Below are 24,993 nucleotides of genomic sequence, written 5' to 3' on the forward strand. Positions count from 1 at the left end.
TCACCTTTTTCATGACTGTCCAGAAACACCCATGACAGGGACAAAAGAGGAAAGGGAAGTAGGTCTAGAACCCAGGTTCACCACTCCGTAAAGCTGCTCACTAACAATCCAGCCACAGCAGGAGATAGGCAAAGAACACCTCACCTGACATTTAACACCTCAGGCATTCCTGCGCCCCATCCAGTTTGGGAGGTGTTTGGCAATCAGAGGGGAGGCTGAACTCCTTGCTGCAGCACCTCTTGTCTCTCCCCGTATAGTAACAGGCACCGTGGATAATAACAGGCATCGTAACAGCCACATACTGTGCAGGGAGAGATGAGAGGTGCACCAACAATGAGCTTAGCCTCCCCTCTGATTGTGACCAGGTTGTGTCCCAGAATGCCTTGTAGCTTCCAGGGAGCACCCCAGAAGCAAGTGCCTCCCCAGCCATTGCCCTCATCATATGTCACTGAACTAAGGTGGATAGAAGGGATCTCTGCTAATGAAGAGACAGTGTGATCAAGTCAAGGTTTTGTACTGAGCAGTAGCAGTGATAAAGCAGTATCTGAAAAAGAAATACACAAGTGGGGTTGCCAACTGTCTCCTCCCTGGAGGGCTGTTTTGCCATTGCAGGTTATCCAGCAGATAAGCAAGTAACATACACATTCACATCTCACTGAGTATAGTGGGTGGGACCAGTTGGATATGTAGTCCAAGCTGGCCTGGAGTGAATTGCGTATACATGTGGGTATGCATGCATGCTTAAACTGAATTGTCTAATTGTACACTAGCCCTTGCAAATTCTTATAATGATAAGTCCTTATGTGTGTTTTCCATTTTTGCTCTTAAGCTGTTTACATAAGAGACTAGTGACTCCTATATGACCTGTTCTTTGCCTGTCCTATCTTGGATCATGTTGCAGAACTAGACAAAACCACCTTTCTAATAATCTTCAACTTCTAATGGTATAGAAGGGAGCTCAGGCATGACCATGTATACAGTTTAAATTTGCTTAACTGTTGTGTGATGATGATTAGGAAGTCCAGATGCTGTTCTAATTTTTGTGGGTTCCCCCCCTCCCAGTAAAATTCATTTTGCTTTATATTTGACTGTGAAAAGACATGTGAAAGAAACATCTGTTCACATCACCATCCCAATGTCTGTCCAAGTAGAACTTTTTTTTTGCCCCACTCTGATTACTTTTTTGTCTTCTAGTACAGGAAAACAAAGTATAACTCAAAATCACCTGACCCCAAGCAAAAATCAAAGGTGATCCATTGCAAATGGGTATCCAGAAAGAAGAAAATCAAGTATCATTTGCTGATGTTGAAGTGATACTGTGTAAATTGTAAAGGTGAGAATTAAGACTGAAATGTAGAACATTGTTCCAAATTTGGCAGAATGACATTGATGCAGAGGCTGCCACAAAACTTAGGAGAAGCCATCTTTAAACCTGTACTTTAGTTTTATATTGATAAATAACACCTGGAAAATAAAAAATGATATGAAGAAAACTATTGTTTTCTGATATTCATGTGAAATTATAAATGTTGGAACAAGAAACAAGAAAGACAGCTAGTACTGTAGTTCAATAGGGGAAACACAAGAACATAAGAACATAAGAATGGATCAGACCATAGGTCCATCTAGTCCAGCTTCCTGTATCTCACAGTGGTCCACCAAATGCCACAGGGAGCACACTGGACAACAAGAGACCTGCATCCTGGTGCCCTCCTCTGCATCTGGAATCCAGTCCAAAGTCTGTTCTTAAGTCTCCATGAAGTCAGTGAGCCTTGGGCCTTGGGCTAGTTGTGATTAACCTTCCTATTCATTTCAGTTGAATTTATGCCGCAGAATCAACGGCTGCCACAGAATCAAGTAGCCCCACTGTGAGACTACTTTTCTTACCTGGGGAAGGAGACAAATGTCCCCTTCTCCCAAGGAGTTGCCGGCAGCTGCCCAGTGCGCTTAGGATACCATGGCAGTCATTATGGTGCTGCAGCAGTCCTGGTGCTCTTGGCAGCTTAGGATTGGAATGTCAACCTGCTGTGGATATGGAGGTGGAATTTCTGAGAGATTTAGAAAAATTCCAGTGGGTTCCAGCAATTCTCCCTCCTTGTAGGCCGAGACTGTGCGACAGTTGCAACCATTAGCATAAACTGATGCAGCTCAGACCAACAACCATTTTACATAGCAGTGTCCTCCCTGCCTCTCTTGCTGCTGAGATTTCCCATCTCTATTTCTAATTTCATTTTCTGCAGAATTGTGGGGATGCACCATTTGGCATGGAATCCTGGTGTCTCTTCTGAAGGAAGCAGGATAGCAGGAATTTTATAGTAATCATGAGGATATTCAACAGTGAACTTCCAGCATCCACAAACTGTCTCCAGGTGATATGTTCCTGATATCATGGAGATCCCACTTCTTAAATCAGTGCTGTTGCTGCTGGTCAGCTTCTTCAGTGGACTCTTCTACTATCGCCTTTCAGTCCTGTCTCTGAGTGACAGAAGATTAAGCGACAAAAAACCAAATTTCATAATAATTTTAGCAGATGACATTGGATGGGGAGACCTTGGAGCCAACTGGGGCATGAGAAAAGACACTCCTAACTTAGACAGAATGGCAGCGGAAGGGATGAGGTAAGTTTCAAACTGATGTCTGGTGTCTGTTTTGCTAATTCCTATTAATCTGCAATGGAAATAGAATTGAGAAGGGATGTAACACCACACAGCCCAACTACCCTAATTGAAGGTAGGCTACGTCCAAAGCTCCAGTCAGATTAGAAGGACAAAACAGTACAACCTGGGAGCATCCAGTGATGGCTGGGGATCATTCAGTTCCCAGGGTACTTCCGAATGACCCTTTTAAGAACCGCGAGAGTGCTATCATGCATTTTATTTATTTTAGAGGGGAGAAAAAACCTTTTCTAGCTGATTACAGAGAAATGCTTAAGAACTTGATAGTGACTTATTTTAAACGCTCAGTTGACATGCATACAACAAAACTGCACAACTATAACTTACTACTAGTACTTTCAGTCATTTACTTTGTGGTCACCCAGTTTCTAAATTTTTGAGCTTTTATCTATACAGGTATTGATATGACTTCCAAAATCATTATTATGGCACTTTTTCAAAACAAGTCACCAGAGTTATCACCTATGTATTCAATAAATATAATATTTGCCATTCGTGTATTTTGCTTGATGTGGATCTGTGAATCTGAAGAACCCACTACTTATCACTACAATCCATACTAATATTTTCAAACTTCTGCTATATCTACAAGTGTCACAAGACATTTTAATGCCAGGATTCTCCCTATTGATGGTGATTTTTTGTTTTTTTTTATTAGGATGGATGAACTTGTAATACCCTGGGAGTTTATAACCCCTCAAAAGACGTCAGCACAGTCTTGTAAAACCTGCTTAAACAAATCATAAGTTGGAGTCGAGATAGCAACAGTGATTGGGACTTCCGTTGCTTAGTGTGTGCATTTTTGTCCTAAATGGTCCATCTTAAATTTGGTCACTTCAGACCATTGTGGACGTGCACAAACCCCAGGGATACACTGATTAAGTCTTAACTTATTGCCCAGCTGTCTCTTAGTTAATCTTAGAACACATAATGACTTAAGAGCCATGCTGGATTGGACTGAAGTTCAGCTTGGTCCAGTAAACCCTGTTTCCAACAGGCTGTGGAATTGCGACCCCTGCATCCCCTCTAGCTACTCCACTGGCCACAGCAACCAACAAATGCCCCGGACGCTGGGTCCACACACTTTTAGGACCACACGGGTAGCCTCACTGAGGCTCCTGATGTGGTCAAAAACGGCACTTCCGGTTTTCTGGAAGTTCAGTTTAAGACTGTGGAGAAGCCTCAAAAGGCTTTCCCAGGTCCTATGGTCACGTGAGGCTCTGTTGCACTCCAAAGGTAGGGTGCGGCTTCGCACAAGGGGGCACGATCTTGTGGGGGGTGATATCTTGTGGGGGGGGTGGCGTCTCAGACCTTTGCCCTGGAGGGCAAAGCGGGGAGGGGTAGGTCCACCACTGACAAACAATACAATTCACTCATGATTACAACGTCATAGCAAAGCTACATCAATTAACTAGGTACTAACTAGGTATAGTGATCTCTTGTTTTAATGGTCTAAAAGGGGGAATGGTGTGTCCATTAATACCAAAAGTCTGTTAAATCTGAATGCATTTAAATCAGTGAGACACGTTTGCGCAAAAATGAGTTTAACTAGTTTTCAATGAAGCACAAAATGTCTGTTGTTTCTGAAGTATCTTAAATCGAGGTCTGTTGAATTGAGCGTTTACTGTACTATGATAAGAAGCAGCTATTGTGATTCAGATACCCCCAATTGTCATTGTGCTTATATTGCACACTTGAAAGATTATTAAAGCTTTATCATGTTATTTAATTTCTTCTTGCAAATTTACTCTGTTTAATTAAAAACAGTTCCCATGTTTGTATATCTAGAAAAGTGTTTTTCAGATTTTTTTTTTTTAGGAACCCTGTCCCCATCACCAGAGTTTCTCTTTGAGAAGCCAGAGTGTTATAGCCTGTGCCATGCGGCAGACCATCTGAGATGTAGTCTCCCTGGCAGGGGCTTTAGTTCTGGGGTTTGTGTACTGTGATTGGCTGCCAAATATAGTCTGTATCCTATGCTCTATCATAGGAAAGTGGGTAGGACAGGGTGTGGAAGGAGGTGCAATTGTCTGCTGTTTTACCCTTCCCCAGTGTTCCATATGGGGTTACTCCTAACTGTGCCATCTCTACTGTTGGTTTGGCATTTTTCTGGTGTTTGGGGCTCAAGAACATAAGAGCATAAGAAGAGCCCCACTGGATCAGGCCAAAGGCCCATCTAGTCCAGCTTCCTGTATCACACAGTGGCCCACCAAATGCCCCAGGGAGCACACAAGACAACAGACACAACCTGCATCCTGGTGCCCTCCGCTGCATCTGGCAATCAGAGGCAGCCTGCCTCTAAAACCAAGAGCTTGCACATACCTACTATGACTTGTAACCCATAATGAACTTCTCCTCCAGAAATTTGTCCAATCCCCTCTTAAAGGCATCCAGGCAAGATGCTGTTACTACTTCTTGTGGCAAAGAGTTCCACAAACTTGTCTTCTGTCTGAAGTGGGGTTAGGATATGGTGTACTTTAATTCCTCCTTGTCCCTCATATATCCCTCTCACATCATCCCTTATCTCCTCTTTGTTTTGGCCTCCCTACCCACTGAGTTGTGCTGGTGACTGAGTGATGTCCAAGTTGTGTCAGTGTGGCATTTTCCCAGTGTTGTGCTGGTGTTTGCTATGTCTCTGTCAGTGGGTGGGTTTCTATTGCTGGCAGGGCTGTCATTGTGCCAGCGCACATGGAGTTACACTGACCTGTCTCAAAGATAGGGTCAGGCCTTTAATAAACAGATTGGTTGATATGGGAGAAAGTGGTTCATTATGTGTTTTGTAGACCTTACCGAAAGCTTGTAGTAAATGAGATGTTCAGAGCTGCAGATGAGAGGTGATGGTCACATTTTTGTTCTCTGTATAGTTCTCTCTCATCTTGAAAGAAAAACTCTTCACTGTACCGCTGTGTCCCTTTTTTCATCTGCAGATTGGCTGATGACTTGTTTCTTCAAAGCTGAGTATGAATGCAATTCAAAATCTAATTACCTGCCCCCTCATGATGCTTATCCTAAGGACAACAGGCCTGTGTTTTGGTCCCTCTGTAAAATCTCCAGGCCTCTAAAACTATCAAGTGTTCAAAGTGCTCACTGGAATTCATTACCATTCAGCTGTTTTAATGACTACATCTCCATTCATAAGCCTCCATGACATATTTGCTTCTTTTGGATAGTGCTTGTCCCACTATCTATGAGGATAGTGCATGTCCCACTCACTATCTGTGAGATTCTGTGAGGAAAAAAGCTTTACGCTTCAAAAGCAGATCAATCTCATTTTGAGGCAATCCAGGTAGGAAGAGGCTTTTGTCAGGAGGTTGGAGTAGAAAACCTGGGTAGAAAAGTCACCACATTGGATAACTTCCTCTTTTGAACAGAGCTGCCCACTGAGTGATCCTGTTTTCACTTGAGTGGGCATGTGAAGCTGCCTTGCACTGAGCTGGACTGTAACTTGCTATTGTCTGGATTGGCCAGCAGTGGCCCTCCAAGTTGACAGCCAAAGAGGGGCCTTTTCTAGCACCTACACTTTAACTGGAGATGCCAGGGATTGAACCCGGGATTGTTTGCTGGCAAAGCATGTAGTGTACGCTGATCACTGGGCTGTAGCTACCCTTGGGAGCCGCTTACATAAGAACATAAGAAGAGCCCCGCTGGATCAATCCAAAGGCCCGTCTAGTCCAGCTTCCTGTATCTCACAGTGGCCCATCAAATGCCTTCAAGATAAGACAACAAGACACAACCTGCATCGTGGTGCCTTCCTTGCTTCTGGCATTCTGAGGTAGCCTACCTCTATAGCCAGGAGCTTGCACATACCTACCATGACTTGTAATCCATGATGAACTTTTCCTCCAGAAATTTGTCCAATTCCCCCTTAAAGGCATCTAGGCCAGATGCTATCACTACTTCCTGTGGCAAGGAGTTCCACAGACTAATTATACTCTGGGTAAAGAAATATTTTCTTCTGACTATCCTAACTCTCCCAACACTCAATTGTAGTGGATATCCCCTGGTTCTGGTGTTATGTGAGGAGGAAAAGAGTTCCTATCCACTCTATCCATCTCCTGCATAATTTTGTATGTCTCAATCATGTGTCCCCTCAGGCGCCTCTTTTCTAGGCTGAACAGAAATAAGGCACTTCATAAGGGAAGTGCCCCAGCCCAGTAATGATTTTGTTTGCTCTCTTCTGCACCTTTTCCATTTCCACTATATCCTTTTTGAGATGTGGTGACCAGAACTGGACACAATAATCTAGGTGCCAGCCCTCACTTTGCCATTTCTGAAGGTCCTTGTCTCATAGGTCAGCCACGAAGTTGCAGTGATCTGAACTAGAAATGCTTGGTAGCACAGCTTGTTACTTCCAGGCAACCATAGAGGGGTTTATTTCCCTCAAAATGTCTCAGTTCAATGCTAGGCCACAGCTGGTGATAAAAGTAGACCAGTGAGCAGTGGGATGGTCGAAAACATTGATCATGAATTGGGGAAGAGGGCATGGATGTCAACCTCTGCCCAGGGTAGTTGCATAGTCAGGGACAGCACTGCTTCCACTAGCAAAATGGATCCCTAAATAGTCTGTTAAAAGGAAGAGTTAAGAATTGTGTATTTTATTAAATCTACAGCAAAGAACTTGATTAGAATTACTTGGTTTTTTTTAAAGGGGGGAATGTAATAAATTGTAAATGACAGGGGAAACCTTTTATTTTTGCCTCTTCTAGGTTTGTGGATTTTCATTCGGCTGCCTCCACCTGCTCCCCATCTCGTGCCTCACTGCTGACAGGGCGTCTTGGCCTTCGCAATGGAGTCACCCACAATTTTGCAGTTTCATCAGTGGGTGGCCTTCCGCTGAATGAGACGACTTTGGCAGACGTTCTGAAGGAAGCTGGCTACCTCACTGCTGTGATAGGTAATTTAACACATTATAGAGAGTGATCTCATCCCATAGCCATTTCTCCAGTGTTTCAGTTTATTGCAGTTACTTAAGGAATAGAAGCATTTAAATTTATTCTCAGAGTGCATTTGGTGGATGAGAATCCCCTCAAAATTTGAGAATTTTAACTAAGGTTATAAATTCTAAGCCATGTCTTTGCAGAAATGAGAACTTGAAAATAAACTGCGATTTTGGAAGCATGACTCTCTTTCTTACAGCAAAGAGAAAGCCTCTGTAGATAGTGTTATCAATATTGCATATACTCTGTAGTTTGGAAACAAAATATATGTAAAACCAATGTTGCACATGGACTTCAGCATAGCCTCTAAAATTCGACAGATGAAAAAAATCATGTATAGTGCCTAGCACTTAGCTGGTTTATATTTTCTAGCATGTTAGAATGTTCAAAGTCCTTCTCATACACTATTATCTTAGTAATCCTCACAACCGCCCTGCAAGGTAGATCTGTTTGAGGTGCCCCATCTAGCAAATGTGAGGCTAAGGTTGAACAAGAGTAGCCTGCCAAAGGATACGAGGAAATTCATGGCAGAGAGAAGATATAACCTCACAACATGCTCTACACACTCACTCACCACACCTGGCTAACAGACCAAGCATTAAGCATTCTCTCCAGTCACGATTACTGAGTAAATATCACTATTACTGATATTTTAAAGCTGTTTTATTGACTCTCCTAATTTATTCCTTGCAGGTAAATGGCACTTAGGACATAATGGTCCCTATCACCCCAACCTTCGTGGTAAGGGTTCCATATTATTTTCCTTTGAAATTCAAAGGGCAGGTGTAGACATAGGCCAGGTTCTCATTGTGGTAATAAACCTGAGCCTCCCCAAACAGTGCACGATCAAGGAAGCACTCCAGGCTGTGATTCTGGCCTTTCAGGAAGGAGTGCAACCCCATCCAAGTCAAGAGAAACAACTTGTACAAGTTCAGGCTCCCCCCCCCCCAACAGTACTTCTGTTCTACCTTGAGTAAGTTTCAGTTTATTTTGTCCCATCTAGACCATCATGACTGACAGACACTGGTTCAGGGTTTTCTTTTTGCTTTCTGCCTAGAAGTTATTGAAAATGAGAGAGATGGATTTCATCAGTATATGCATGACTCTTGCAGCCAAATCTCTAGATCAGTAGTTCTCAATTTTCTCAAGCTAAAGTCCAGACCCACTTTTTAGAGTGACGATCTGTCATAACCCACTTTTTAGAATGACAATCTGTCATAACCCACCGGAAGGGATGTTATTAACCTGGAAGTGATGTCATGGCCAGAAGTGACATCATCAGGCAGAAAAATTTTTGCCATTCCCCATAAACAAAATCAAATCAAATCAAGTACGTAAATTAAAAGTTTATAATAAGTATAAGTTTAAAAAATTATTTAAAACAAAGAAGATCCCTCCTAACTCTCCCAAGCAATTGCTGATCTGTTTTTAAAAAATTTCCCAAACATCATAAAGGCTGCAATTGTATTCACACTTACCCCAGAGTAAGCCTCATTAACTATCATTGTTAATAGCATATACATTGTAGCCAGTTAACAGCCCAATCCTGAACTGCCTGGGGCGCCCAGCTTTAGCAGCACCAAAAACAGCTGCCTCTGCATCCTGTGTGTCTCGGGCTGCCGCAGGCGGTGCCATGGGAGAAGGGGACCTTCATCCCCTTCTCCCGGGTAAGGGAAGCAGCCCCGCAAGGGGGCTACTCACTTTTAATGCCGCCCAAAAGATCGGTGGTAAGGTAAATGTGTTCGTGTAGGGCGCTGAGCCCTACAGAAATGAACAGGATCATGTCAACTCCGCTCCACCGGACCCACCTCTCTCTGCCTCCCCGCTCCCTCCCCTTGGCACGCATCCTCCTTGCCCTCTCTCCACCCTCCGCCCACCTCCCCCTTCCTGTCATGCCCTTCCTCGCCTCTGCCCCCACCCCCGCTTTCCTCTCTGCGGCTCGGCGGTCCATGAAACCTCCAAGCGGTGGAGGTTGGGTGCCTGGTCGGTGCTAGCCCGGTGCTGGGCTAGCATGGGTGGTAGCCCAGCGGTAAGCCTCACAAACATGTCTTACAGCACGTTTGTGACAGTACGCTCCAGCAAAAGGCTGTACAGGTCCAGCCTATTTATACACGGATTTTTTTATACACAGATTTGGCTCAACACGAATGACCACTGCAAATGAGAAGGGATGTGCTGATCCCTGGAGAAGGGGAAAATGCACCCCTTTAAAATCAGTTTAAAAAACTGAACAGTCCTTTAACAATAGCCTCCTTAAAGGGGGGGGCAGCTGCCTGACAATCCATCAATCCTCCTCTCTCCAGCAGACCCCTCTCTTCCCCCTGAGCAGGTGAAAGAAAGGTGATCATTTTGCATTGGTGAAGGGAGGGGCTGAGTGAAGTGGTTGGAGGACTGATTGATGGATGGATTGATGGAGTCTTCTTAATGACTCTTATCTTACATCACAAAGGTCAGCAAGGCTGTTTTTAAATCACTGGAGCAAAGAAATTTTATTTTTTAAATTGATTTGCTATAGTGTGTTTTTTGCCATCTAAGTGAGTGCTTGGAACGGAACCCACGCGAATAATTAGTCTCAGCCTGTACTCTAAAAGTACAGATCTGTAACATTTCTCCGAATTCAGTCACATACCATGGTTTCATCAAGTCCAATATATTAAAAATAAAATTTACTTTTATTTTACTTATGAATAGGAACCCACCTTATGGATCCTGACCCATAGTTTGATAAATACTGCTCTAGGTGACTTGGGAGTCTCTTTCATCTCTCTTGAAGTTCCTGTGGTCCAGTTGCTAAGGCTGGGAGAGGAAGACATCTTTTTGTTTTATTGTTGCAGATTAAACTTATAAAATCAACAGCACAAGTATTTTTTTTTAAATAGCCAAAGATGTTTTTTGTAAATAACATGTGACTTTACTTATCCTAATAATGTGGCTTTAATCCTAGGTTTTGATTATTACTTCGGGATACCCTATAGCAATGATATGGGCTGCACTGATACTCCAGGTTATAATCTCCCTCCCTGCCCAGCTTGCCCCCAGCACTCTACAACAGCAAGGTATATCTACCCTCAGTGATGTGCACTGGCATCCTTGCAGGCTTGGCATTCTAGATCTGAAGATCAGTTTCTGAAGCTTGGTTTCTATCATAAGAGGCAGTTTGGTCCTAATGATAGTGTGCTGGGTGATCTGTGAGACCTCTGCAGTGGACTCATTGCTACCTAGCTAGGGATCTGCTTGTGGTCCACAGATCACCTGAAGCTCTTATGGAAGTCAACATCAATTCAGGGTGTGACTTGTTGAGTGCATCCTTTCTGCATGCATGGAGCTGCACCTTTCACTGCAATAAAATCAGGAAGCCCTTTCGGCAGAGGAGCTCCATCAGAGCTCCCTGTAAGGATCTCGGTCATTGTGTTGCTTCTGACAAGTCACTGCATCCTAGTGTTGTCATCCACTGACTTCCTATTTTTCATCACACCTTGTTTTTCTTTCTGTGTTTGATCAAAGCAACCCTTTATCTCATTTGCTGCTGTGTATCCAACAATGGAAGGCAGTTTCCCCAGGGAAGCTCACAATCAGGGCATGATGGCAAGAACCATCCCCTGCTGTTTGTACCCAATTTTAGCTATTAGATGTATACTGCTTTGGAATATTGAAAGTCCATTTAGTTCTCATTGCTAGTTGCTACTGATGGACCCCTTTCCTCTTCCATGAATTTGTTTAATCCCCTTTAAAAGCCATCAAAGTCAGTGGTGTCACTACATCCTGTGATAGTGAATTCTGTGTAAAGAAGTGTTTTTGCCTGCTAGTTCTGAATCTGTTGTCATGCAACCTTGTTGACAGATTGTACTATATGACAGTCTAGTATTGTGTATGCATGTGTATGAAAGAGAGATTCATGTTTCTGTATTCAGTCTTTCTGCACTGTTTGTAATTTTATAAACCTAATTTGTTTAAATCTGTCCTTAATATGTATCTAGTGTCTTTTTAAAGGTAAAAATGTGTTTTAGCCTCCTGTTGCACATTCATAACTTTAACAAAAATGTTTTATGTCCAGCACCAAGAAGAGAGACTGTTATGATGATGTAGCACTTCCTCTTTTTGAAAACTTCACCATTATCCAGCAGCCTGTGAACCTGACCAGTCTGGCTGCAAAGTACACAGAGAAAGCAATTCAGTTCATTCATTCTGCAAGGTGAGACTATCTTTTTATTCACTGTATGTTGTAACAACCTGACTGGAAGGAAGGCATAACCTGCCTATCAGGAAGGAAGTAGGTTTCATCTAAGTGTGTCTTGTGGTATCCAGCAAGGCCAAGCTTTGTGCTGGAACCAGAACCATTGGACACCTGTTTTCGTAGATCTTGTGTTTCTCTAAGGCCTTATAGAGCCGGCCAAGTTTTAAAATGATGCTTGAAAACTATATATATATATATTTGTGCTCTTGAATGAGAACTGGTACAGATCAGTGATTGTGGTATAGAAACTTGACTTGGGAGAATTTACTCAAATCTTGTCTTTGGGTGTGTTTAGGCATGCCTTTAATCATGGCTCTGCCCTTTTTTCTCCTGTGGAGTGAACTGGCTTCCCCCTGTCTTTACAATGTGTTGAAGAGACAAAAGTTTCAGCAATTGAAATGCTGATTTTAATTAACTGTCTTACCCCTACTCCTGATCCTCAGGCTAGGCTCAAAACTTGCCCTTTTCTTATCTGTGAGATTGACATACTCTAGTACAGTGGTTCTCACACATTTAGCACCGGGACCCACTTTTTAGAATGAGAATCTGTTAGGCTCCACTGGAAGTGATGTCATGACCAGAAGTGACATCATCAAGCAGGAAAAAGTTTTCACATTCCTAGGGTACAATCCTGTCCACACTAACCCAGGAGTAAGTCCCATTTACTATCATTGTTAAAAGAATATTCACAGTAACTTGTTAAAAGTACAGGTCTGTAACATTTCCCCAAATGCAGTCACATACCATGGTAGCATCAAGTCTAATATATTAAAGATAAAATATTGAAATGAATGGGGACCCACCTGAAATTGGCTTGCGACCCACCTAGTGGGTCCCAAACCACAGTTTGAGAAACACTGCTCAAGTATTTGCGGTAGTTTGTGAGGCATGCCAGTGACTTGGTGGCAGTGGCACTGATCCCTTCTATATCCATGCCATCAGATTCAAATCAGCTTTAGCACTTTCTTTGCACTGCAGAAACAAAGTTATATGGCACTCTTCTGCCATGCAAGTTCTGTGATGTATTCATAATAGAGAGATCAAGTCAATGGCTTCTGTTATCCTTGAGGACCGATTGAATTTATATTTGCAAAGATCTGCAGATGTGCACCTAGCCTCTGAATTGTTATGTAAAAAAGGGTGCAATCCTAACCCCTTATGTCAGTGCTTTCCAGCACTGGCATAGAGGTGCCAATGGGGCATGTGCCGCATCCTGCAGTTGTGTGTCACTCTCGGAGGCCTCCTCAAAGTAAGGGAATGTTTGTTCCAAGCTGCATTGCCCTTATGTCAGTGCTGGAAAGCACTGACATAAGGGGTTAGGATTGCGCCCAAAGGCAAATTGCATGTACATTGTTATGCCACAACTGAATCTCAATAATCTTTATCAAAGTATTTCCATGTGTATTTCAAGCACCAGAATAAATGCCTGTGATCTTTTGAGAAACTGTCTCTGAAGTGCTGATTTAACTGTTACTGTTTCAGAACTGTTTGTACCTGTGTAAGATCAAGGTACACAATACTGGGTATAAGGTTAATGAAAAAGCTTCTTAACTAATTGCTGGGATCTTGTTAATTGGGTATTGGAACCAGATTGATCCAGTTATCACTTGTGCATGTCAGTTAGGTTAATCCAGGAAACAGTTCATTGGGCATTCTACTGTCTTTCAGCAGTTTAATAATTTAACATTAATTTTTATTAACCTGATTCTGTTGTGCTGTTCAGCCTTGAATTCACACTGCACCTACCAGCCTGTGTGTGTCCTAATGCACATGCTTCTATGTCTCAATTACAACTTCATGATAATGAGGTTTCTACTGTAATGAGAGTAGACAGTTGGAACAGAGGATGCAAGTAGATGAAGATGGTTGTTCAGAATGCCCAATTTTGGAGTTATGATTTAAGTCTTTATATTTCATTGGGTGTCATCTTCTCTTCCATTTCCCTGTCCAGTTCCTTCTACTGGAGCATTTCTCAACATTTGTCCCCTGCTGGACCACTTCACATGTGCCACTTATTAGACATACCACCAGAAGTAACTGGCAATTGTCGCATTGCATTGCTGGTCTTGCTGCCAGGTGAAGGGGCTCTGGGGGTCCCACAAATACCACCAGACATCACCTCAGGTAGCACAAGTACCACTGGTTAAGAAAACTGCTCTAGGGTAAATATGAGAGGCAACTAGGATTTATGGCTGAAGAACTGAAACCAACCCTGTTATGTCTGCACTGACCACACATAAGAGAAACTTTGTTTCTTTGCACAGTAAATAGATAGGTCAAATCCTGATTATTGCCCTACCGGAAGTATTCCAAAGAAACTATGAAGGCAGAGCTGAAATAATATTTATTAAGCTGCTCTGAAATTGTTCCCCCAGTTGATTCATACATCCCTGGAACCTTAGGACATTCCGCAGCAACAGACTGGGCTACCAGTTTTATGCATGTTTGTGTATGAGCTTGATGGTTATAATCAATTTTCTCCTTAAGTCATCGGATTTCCTTCTGCATACTCCAAACCCAGTATCTCTTCTGGAGTAGGGCGGGAAGAAGCTTTAGTCTCTTCATGTCTAAAAAGTACTAAACCAGCATTGAACAGTGTAGTAGCTCTTATTGTTTCATTTCTCCTCCAGTGTTGTGCTGAAATGATTCAATTAGGCTTGTAAATAGGCTTCAGGGTTACATGCTACTTGCTCAACATGTAGGTAAGGTTGGTATGCCCAAGTAACCCAATTCTGCACCACAGACTATCTACGGGAAGAACCGCAAGGGAATTTGCAACACAGTTACAACCAAATCCTAACTAACTTTCCAGTGCCAATGGGGCATGTGCTGTATCCTGTGGTGAGGGAGTAGTCATGGAGACCTCAAGGTAAAAGGACGTTTGTTCCCTAACCTCAGGGCTGCATTGTGGCTGCTTTAGCTCTGGAAAGTTGGTTTGGATTGGGCTGTCAAGCTTTCAGGGGAGGTGGCCATATCAGAAGAGTACAGAGGCCACATGTTCGCTTTTTATGGCATGGGAGAAAGGAGCTACTTGAAGTGTACTACCCAGGCAGCTTTTCAACCAGTCCATATAGGAAAACCAATTATGACTTTGTAATTGTTTTCTTAATGCAAATAGTCACATTATCTTGTTTTTAAAAATGCAGTGTTCATTTGTGTGTATTTTGTAGCTGTTTGGCTGCATCACTAGTATGTGAAAGTAAATTGATATGCAGGAAGATTCAAGAGTGACTAAATTTTGCATTCAGTGTGAGAAAATGAAGGCAGTTCAGGCTACGAGGTGTAAGTGTTCTGTTGGAAAATAGCCAGTGTAAAATTGCAATGAGAATGGAAAGACTTGTTAGGACTACAGTCAGGGCTGTAAAGATGTCTGTCTTACATGTCTTCTCAAGCACTGTGAAGCAAACTTAGACTTCTTTGTTTACCTAAAGTCCAAGCACATCTCCATGCGTGAATACTCAAGCCAAAATGCACTGGCTGTGATCCTCTTCCTCCTCATCAGTCACCATCCCACCCTTTTTCCTTTGGAGGGCCCTGAGGAAGAGCAGCCTTGTTTGAGGAGATAAATATAGCTGAAAACAAGAAAGCAGGACATGTTCTCTGGAAATTTAAAAATAAACGTGCCTGGATGACACTCTCTTCCCACCCCGCGCTTTGAAAACTTGACCCCTCTTGCCTGCATGCTTGTTGAAATTCTACTGCATGTGAATGCTGAAGCTGCCTGGAATTTAGGAAATGATTCCTTTACAGGACTTCTTTTCCATTTAATCCCCACTTTCTTTTTAACATGAGGAACTCCATTGGCCTGTGTGTATCTAAAATTCAGCCATTTGTCATGCATTGGAATCTCTGGACTATAGCAATAAAATATATAAAAATAAAATATACGTACATTGAACTCTCAGTTTTAACAGACTGATGGGGGAAGGGTGTTTATTAATGTTGAAAGTCCATTAAATCTGAATGCATTTATGATAATACACAAACACAAAACATATATGACTAGTTTTTAAAGAAGCGGACAATATTTGTTATTTCCACTATTAAACCGAAGGTATTGCTTCCTGTTGCTCTTGGCTGGAGGATTAGCAATTGCCCTTTGAATAGTCTTTCTGAGTTGCTTCATGCAGTGCTGGCATTAGGTAGCCAAGGGCCCTGGGGCACTGGACCTCCCTGGCACCCTCTACCCACCCCCTGATAGTATATTGCAGAGGTGGCCATGTTGCAAGATTCAAGAAAGCAAGACTCAGTACTCAAGGGTGATCGTTTGCAGGCTTTGTTTCATTGCAAGCAATGGGCATCTCAAGGGACTCGTGCCCACAGCATTGAGAGCAATTTCCCAATGTTAACTGGACCCTTTATAGCATTCTGGGTTCTTTGTTTGAAAATTTAGACTTCCCATTGGCTGAAGTTTGACATCATAGATGGGGCTAACTCTTAATAGGCTATAGATAACTTTAGAGACACCTGATAGGCTTGTTTCAGGTTACAGTTCCCATAAAAGGTAAAATTAAACAATTAAACATATTGCATTACAAAGTTTTCAAAAACCAGTAGAGTGTGCTATAACATCATCTTGGATGATGGCCGGATCCCAAAGGATCTCCTCTATGGAGAACTCGTGCAAGGAAAGCGCCCTACAGGTAGACCACAGCTGCGATACAAGGACATCTGTAAGAGGGATCTGAAGGCCTTAGGAGTGGAACTCAACAAGTGGGAATCCCTGGCCTCTGAGCGGCCCGCTTGGAGGCAGGCTGTGCAGCATGGCCTTTCCCAGTTTGAAGAGACACTTGGCCAACAGTCTGAGGCTAAGAGGCAAAGAAGGAAGGCCCATAGCCAGGGAGACAGACCAGGGACAGACTGCACTTGCTCCCAGTGTGGAAGGGATTGTCACTCCCGAATTGGCCTTTTCAGCCACACTAGACATTGTTCCAGAACCACCTTTCATGGGGGCGATACCATAGTCTTTTGGGACTGAAGGTTGCAACAAATATCCAGTGTTGACCCATTGTTGACCCTTTTTCACATCCATCAATTCTATTAAAAATTGTTTTGACAAGGTTTAGACTATCCTCATTAAAGAGATGACACAATGCTCAAAGACAGGTGTGAAGACCTCACCTTTGGCAGAACTTCAGACCCATTTCTTGGCATACATCCCCTTCAGACTCATCCTAATTAGGATGGCCTTGCTTGAGCCACCTATCTTATTTCTTCTGCATTTCTTCTCCTGGGTTTAGTAAAAAACTGTGGAGCCCTCTGCAAACCTCTGCGAAGCAAAGACCTTTAAACTTCCTTTAACAGTTTCACTAAAATCAAACGTTTTGACTTCTATGTCTTAATTCTATATAACTATTGTGACCAGTTACCTTGAGTACATTGATATTAAGGGATATGTCTTTTGCCCTAAAAAGCATGAAAGATATTGGCAGGCATAGTGGTGTATATCCTTGCTAAGAAGTGACCTCATTCCTCTTCAGTGGTTGCCTAGCACCTGCTAAGGTGTAATTTCTCTGAACTAAGGCTTCATCCAGCTTCTTTGCTCTCTTAAACTTTTCAAGTAACTTTTAGTCCCCTATGGCCTGCCTCTATTTCAGTTGCAATTCAAACAAAGAGTCTCCAAAAGCAGAAGTTTCCTGATACTTTCCACTCTGTCCCTTCATCTTCTCGCCCTCTCATTACTTTCAGAGAGGGAGTAGCCTTGTCTCACTTTGACTTGTTCAAGGATGCTTGCTTATCTAATTAAAATGTGTGCTGTCTTCTAAAGTTCATCTCTTGCAAGTGTCTGTGGTTAGCTAGCTAGTTGCTTTGTTAGTTTGCCAAGAAACATTGCCAACTGATAGCAGAGCGGTTAATGAGCAGAGAAGCCAGACGTGCTTTTCTGTCTTCTTCTTGCCTTCTCCTATGCTAATGTCAACCTAGAAACACCTGTGAAACCTTCCTGCAATGTTAAAGCTTTTGTCTGTTCTTAAGACTTTTCTAAAATCAAGCAGCAAAGGTTGCTTAAGACTTACTTCTAATGACTACTATGTCCCCATATATGTTGGTTACACTTTAGGGCAAAGACTATTTACCTATATGTGTCTTTTCCTTTGAAAGCATGGAAGAATAACAATTAAAAACTATAAACGAACACAGGCAGACTGTCCTACTTCTGCCAGGTTGGGGCCTATCTGCTCTTTACCTAGCAATATTATCTATTTGCATTCCAAGGTGTTTACGCCTAAGCAGCTCTGTGAGAATACAATTTTGCTTTTAAATCAAGTCAAACAGCTTCTTCTATTCTGTGTTTTTCCATGCTTTAGTCAGACTTTTAAAATGATTCTTTCTTTGCTTATACTTATACTGGGCTATCCAGTGACTTTACAGTTTAGGGTCAAGGGTCACTATGCCTCAGCCAAACTGCAACTGTGTGGCTCTTTGACATAATGTGCAGCTCTTTTTGCATCACAATTAACATATAAGGAAAATAAGAAAGAAAGAAAATAATTATAAAAATAATTATAACTTTATAATTATTTATATATGGTACGTAATTATAAAGCTTGAAAATCTCAGTCTATGTATGGTCGTCCACTGGATTAAAATGTAAGCTTAACGTTCGTGATGAGCAAATATATATAAGAATTAAAATGCTTCTTAAGTATTGCAGCTTTCAAATATCTCTCTTGGGGCTCTCAAACATCTGAAGTTAATCGTATGTGACTCTTATGGTGAGCAAGTTTGGTCAACGCTTTTACATTGGGTCTAGCCACTCAGTTTGCTTTTCAGTCCTTCTTCTGTCTTTTGCCCCACTTTGTAACAAGAGATTGGTCTTGGCAACCAAGCCGCATCATTTCTGCAATGCTTAGAACTCAAAAATAGCAAAAACGGTTAGGTCACCTTGGTCTTTGGCAAGCCTGGCCATTGATCAGTATAAAAACTCAAAGAAAACCCCCTTATGTCTTCTTGTCTTGTGTGCAGTCAGATTGACCACATGCTTAGTGCTTTTCTTTTTTCTTCCTTGCTATGAGTGTTACGTGTCTGTGAGTCTAGGGGTGCAATCCTAACTTGCACTGGATCAGGCAAGCCGGGAGGTTTGTGCTGTATCCAGCGCAGGATTGTGGCCAGCAGTGGCTTAGCCAGAGGCAAGGGGAAACTTTTTCCCTTAGCCCTGGGTAAGGGCTGCTGGTCCCAATGGGTCCCCTCAGCCTTGCGCCACCTCCTGAGGTAGCACAAGTCAGAGGAGAGCAGAGCGGCTTGAAGCCGCTCCGTTCTCCCTGGGGATGGGATTTGGGATCCAGCATAACTGCCAGATCCCTGCCCCGCCTCCCCACGCACCCGCCCCAGGGCCACCTATCACCCTCCCTCCCCCCACACAGGAACGCCTCTCTCCCTCCCCCTCCCCACCTCCCCCACGCCTACTTGTCACCCTTGTGTCGGCTCATCTGAGCCGACACAAGGAGCCGGGAAGAAGCCAGCACGGGGGCCTCCATCAAACTCCACAGGCTGGTGCTTCTGGGAGCACTGGCCTGGCTTCCTCCTGAGGAGGCGCAAACATGCTTTACAGCACATTTGTGACCCTCCCAGGCAGGCCCAAGGGACTTGGGCAGCCGAACTCAAGGTTGGATTGTGCCCTAGGACACTTACAACGCAATTCTAACTTTTACTGGAACAGGCAGACCGGGAGGAACAGCGCAAGTTTGGGGCTGTCTGAGGCTCGGGGGAAAAATTCCCCTTAAGCTGGAGAGAGCCTCAGCAGCCTTAATGGGTCCACTTGGGATTAAGTCTACCATGCCACCTAAACACATGGTGCAGATCTGAGCAGAATGGAGCAGCCTGGAGCCGCTCCACACCACCCAGAAATGGAGCTAGGTTCTGGCATAACTTCTAGGTCCTGGCTGCATCTTTTGCTCCCCGCTCACTCACAGGCCTGCCTGCCCCCCCCCCGAAATGCCTCCTCCTCCTGACCCCTGCACTGGCCTAGTTCAGCTGGTGCGGACTCACCTGCTGGCGCTGAGACTGGATCTGGCCTCCATGCACTGGCACAGCTTACTCTGAAGGAGGTGCAAATTTACTTTGCAGCATGTTTGCAACCCTCCTGGGCTGGCACAAGGACTTGTGTCGGCTCAGGGTGCAGTTAGGATTGAACCCTTAGTCTGTTTTCAGCTGTTTGAGGGGGAGACTTGAAAATTAGGCCCAGGTCGCTGATGGGAACTTCCTTGACTGTCACAGTCTTTGCTGAAACCACTGGCTGCTCGGTGGAGTTGTGTGAGCCTCCTTGTAGTATCTGCAGTGCTGGTTAAGAGGAACTACATGGTGGGAGAGAGAGGCCCTCCCACTGCAAATGTGTGGAGTGATTTCCTGGCCCACTGAAGATCTCTTTTCTTGCCTGTAGCCCTGCTTCAATGAACTGCAATGCTGCTACACTTGTTTGCTGCAGCTGAAACCTTGGTATTTCCCTTTCTCCTTCTCTCCCTTTGTCTTACTACTTTCCCTCCCCTCTTGCTACTGCAAACCCCCTCCCCCCACCCCGTTCTCCAGTTCCAGTTCTCCCTGATTAACCTTCCTGATTTCTCTACAGCCTGTACAATCCTTAGGACAGTCCTAAGTACAGCTATTGCCCACATCGGAATAGTAGGAGGAAATCTACTCCTATTCCAATAGAAAGCATGGAATAGTAGGAGGAAATCTACTCCTATTCCAATAGAAAGCACGGAATAGTAGGAGGAAATCTACTCCTATTCCAATAGAAAGCACGGAATAGTAGGAGGAAATCTACTCCTACACATTATGCACAGAGGGGGTATTGGCTGCCAGTGCTAGGTGAGATGATAAAGCATAATAGTGGTATATCTAAAGGAAAAAGAAATTCTTGTGATTGTCTGGCAATGCCCTTAGTTGTAAAGTTCTCCCAAGCTTTGTGAGAGCTAACATCTAATGGGAGAAAAATCAGTACACTATATCAAAGTAATACGTGAAGTGGCCTCCAGATACACAGAATTTAGTCCCCCTGGCCGGGGAGCTTGCAAAAGAAGGCTGATGTTGCCCAAGCTCTGTTGCAAAAAAGACAGCCAGTAACTGTGCCTAGAAAAACCTGCCGATCATTTCAGGGAAATGAAAACTAATGAGATTAGGAGCAACATTGTGGGAGAGGAAATGGCCCCTGTCAGCACTTTTGAGCTTGTCACTCAGGCAGGGAGTGGGGGCCAGTGCTATAGACGTAAACACTTAGCAACAGGGGAGGAAAAAGTCAACAGAAAAACATCCTAAGTTGTGTAAACAGAAAATCTCATTCTTGGCTCATAACAGGAAAGAGTGACACCACTTCCAGCACTTTTTTTTTCTCCTGTGATTGCGAGAATGAAACATAGTTGGGTTGATTGAAAGCACCCTTAGAGTTAGTTCATTGTGCATCCCAGGCAGTGTTTGCAGGTGTGGGGTGGAGACCAATAGTGGACTTGTCTCCTGCTGTACTCTGTTTCCTCCAGAATTACTGCTGAAATTTCAGGCATGACTATAGAAGATTCAAATCGATGGTAAGGCCTCACCTGGAGTATTGCGTCCAGTTCTGGTTGCCACATCTCAAAAAGGACATAGTGGAAATGGAAAAGGCGCAAAAGAGAGCGACTAAAATGATTACTGGGCTGGGGCACCTTCCTTATGAGGAAAGGCTACGGTGTTTGGGCCTCTTCAGCCTAGAAAAGAGACGCCTGAGGGGGACATGATTGAGACATACAAAATTACGCATGGGAAGGATAAAGTGGATAGAGAGATGCTCTTTACACTCTCACATAACACCAGAACCAGGGAACATCTGCTAAAATTGAGAGTTGGGGGAGTTAGGACAGACAAAAGAAAATATTTCTTTACTCAGCGTGTGGTTGGTCTGTGGAACTCCTTGCCACAGGATGTGGTGACGGCATCTGGCCTGAATGCCTTTAAAAGGGGATTGGACAAGTTTCTGGAGGAAAAATCCATTACGGGTTACAAGCCATGATGTGTGTGTGCAACCTCCTGATTTTAGAAATGGGCTATGTCAGATGCAAGGGAGGGCACTAGGATGCAGGTCTCTTGTTATCTGGTGTGCTCCCTGGGGCATTTGGTGGGCTGCTGTGAGATGCAGGAAGCTGGACTAGATGGGCCTATGGCCTGATCCAGTGGGGCTGTTCTTATGTTCAAGACATTCTTGGTTTTAAAGAAGGGCAGATAGGTGGAGATGGGGGTGGAGAGAAATGACCCAGTGTGATCACATTGATTTGCTGCTTGGGGAACACTGGGTGCTAGTGCTTGTTTTCTTACTTGAATAGCCTTGTTAAGGCACTATCTGAAATCTCCATCCCCAATATGTAAAATGAGGAAAAAATTTAAAATTTCTCACAAGCATATTATTAATATGACTTATTATTATGAATTTATAAGAACAGTTCTGCTACACATAGGCCTGTGGATTCCTGCAAATCTGACTCAGCAGGAAGAGTTGATGACAGGTTTATATAGTAATAACTCCCATAATGCTACTTCCTTTGATGCTGATTTGTTGTACTGTCCTGTCCTGGCATGGCTGTAAACAGTTGCATCCAGTGGGAGCAATGCATTCTGGGAAGCATGGACTCAATCAGTGTCAGTTTCCTGCCTTGTTGTGACTATGCTTCCTGTAGTGCTGTTTCACACACCATTCAACTTCCTGGGAATGTATCCCCCCCATGTAATGGAAGGTATTGCTGTATCTTTTTAACCCGGAATGGTATTGCATGGAAATTCTGGCAGCTTAGAATGTGCAGGTCAGTGATGCATTGGCTTACATCCTGGAGCAATTGAGTTTGGATTTGTGCTAGCAGTCCACAGACCCAGCTGTAAGATGCTGCAGGAAAGGTGTTTCAGAGTCAGTACTTTATTCCATTTACAGTGTTTGAAAGCACGCAAGAGGCATACATGTGTACTTAGTCCTGGGTACCTGACTAGAGAGTATGGGCCATACCAATAACATGACTGTTTGCCGGACTGGTGCCAGGAGGCCTCAGATCTACAGGCCAGGAGAGTCACACTTTTAATTAAACTAGGCAGTCACCCCCCCCCCCGCCTCCTTAATTGATCTGAGTCATTAATGCTCCAAATTCAAACAAGGACTTTGGGGGGGGGGGGATTGAAATGGACTTTTCACAGCTCCAAAATTCAAATGAAGGCTACTGACTCTAAGGTCTGTTGGAATGGCTGATGTCATGCATTGTGATCAGTTACTGCCTAAGAGCTCCTAATTTTGGACAAAGCAAGTTTAGCTAAACAAAAGAAGGATCCCTGACTCCTAGGGTCCTCGCTAACCCCATGATTGGATTTAATGAAGGAGTCATTTCAACAAGCCAACTGACCTCCAGACTAGCCATCACACTCTCCCCTGGGTATGAAAAAAGGCTGACATTTTGGTCCTTGATCATTAATTTGTCCCATCAAATTATACAAATTATTAAATTATACAGCTGTGCCATTGGCCACTACACAGGATCCTTCCCTACATGATTGTGTTTTCCCATGTGCTCATGTTACATTTTAAAACACTGGCAGTGGCAGTAACAAAGGGCTTTGCTTCTGCAGTCAGTTCCAGGGGCAAGTACAGCAAGTCCTGAAGTGTTGACTCTAACATACCTTTTCTTAGGAATGACTTATGGACTTATGGACAGTGACTTGGCACAAAATGAGTAGGTGAATCTAGGCATTTGCCTGACATCCTTTGCATGACTCTATGACATAATCTCCTTCTGAGAGAGGAACCTTTGCACCCTCTCTTTGCATTTTTTTCACCTGACCTTCATAACATTGTTCTGTGCCTGAATGGTGTGTTTATTGCTGCAAATGGCACATCTTGAATTTGCTCTGATTACATATCCAGAGGGAATTAATGAGGCTACTGGTGAGCAAAAACTTGATAACAAGAATTGCACATTCTCTGTAGTTTGCCAAGCTCATCTTAGAGAAAGGCTTCTGACTAAAGAGAACGGAAAGCGCAGATGCATGACACAACCCATACTTTCCATAAGTGCTCCCTTGCGTGGGCTTATTCGGGCCTGTGAAGCATGCAAGTCTTTTTACCAGCCTTTGTGATTGTGTGCTCCTTTGTGTTTGCTTACTGCCTGCAGGTGTCTCTGTGTAGTATCAGTTTCATAATATTGGGATCCCCTTTATTTTTTTATTTTTTAAAAAGAGGTCCACCCAGTTGAATTGTTTATAATCACCTGGGCACTCCTACCTGTTCAGGTGGGTTAAGCTGTTGCATGTCAGTCTCAGCCTATTGCCTAAATTGGACCCAAACTTGTAGGCACATAATTCTCAAACTGACCTGTCTTTCATCCATGTGACTGTTCTGTAATGACGCTGAATTCAAAAAGGCTCAGGACAAGGGCTCCTGCAGCAGAATTTAGCAGCTTTTTAAGATGCTAAGACATCACAGAAGCTTCTAGGGAGATATTGGGGTCCAAAATTCCGGGGGGAAATAGGGGGAAATCTGTTGTTTTCACCACAGGAGTGATTTGCCCCTTCCCATCTGGCAGAGATAAGAGATACCAGAATTACTGGCCCTTAGAAGTGATTACCCCTGGAATCTCTGCATGAATTACTGTTCTGGGTGTGCTTCCAACCAACTGTTTTGGGTACAAGAATGAAGTGAGCCTTTAGTTTGAATTCAGAAAAGTTGGGTACCTCAACTGTTGAAAGTTTGGGAAACACTCATCTGATTTCTGGAGGAAAACTCCATCACAGGTGACAAACCATGATGGGTATGGACAGTCTAAGATTAGCTAGTCGCTCATTATGAGAGCCGGGCAGGAATTTTTTTCTGTCATCCAAATTGGCCGTGGATAGCAGTTTTTTCGCTTACTGCAGACTGGCAAGGGAGGGAAGGTATATTCAGTAGGTTTCATGCCTTGAAAATTGGTCACTGTGTTTAATAAGGCTGCACAAGTTCAACCAAATTGCAGTCTGGTGTCTTGCTGGGGGGGGGGGGGTATGAGTGTAAATAGAATGCTAGATGCAGGGAGGTGGCAGCGAGATGCAAGTATCTGTGGTCTTATGTGTGCTCCCTGAGGCAACTGGTGGGCTGCTGTGAGATACAGGAAGGTGGACCAGCACGGCTCTTCTTATGTTCTTATCCATTCCTTTCAACACTATTTCTGATGGC

The 24,993-nt window shown here is 43.6% G+C and overlaps 1 protein-coding gene across 4 annotated transcripts in view; it reads left to right on the forward strand.

The window, feature by feature from the left end:
• ARSG (arylsulfatase G) overlaps positions 1-24,993 on the forward strand; it is a 128,713-nt gene that overhangs the window by 51,343 nt on the left and 52,377 nt on the right. For 3 of the 4 annotated variants that reach the window (XM_066613763.1, XM_066613762.1, XM_066613765.1), the window contains 6 exons: positions 1,195-1,333; positions 2,241-2,618; positions 7,379-7,566; positions 8,303-8,350; positions 10,554-10,665; positions 11,664-11,801. In XM_066613763.1, the coding sequence (XP_066469860.1) occupies positions 2,389-2,618; positions 7,379-7,566; positions 8,303-8,350; positions 10,554-10,665; positions 11,664-11,801 (716 nt within the window). In that variant the 5' untranslated portion in view covers positions 1,195-1,333; positions 2,241-2,388. The remainder of the gene's footprint in view (positions 1-1,194; positions 1,334-2,240; positions 2,619-7,378; positions 7,567-8,302; positions 8,351-10,553; positions 10,666-11,663; positions 11,802-24,993) is intronic. The other variant, XM_066613764.1, reaches the window with a different exon arrangement.

This window comes from Tiliqua scincoides, chromosome 2 (assembly GCF_035046505.1).
Source record: "Tiliqua scincoides isolate rTilSci1 chromosome 2, rTilSci1.hap2, whole genome shotgun sequence".
In the NCBI taxonomy this organism is placed as follows: Eukaryota; Metazoa; Chordata; class Lepidosauria; order Squamata; family Scincidae; genus Tiliqua; species Tiliqua scincoides.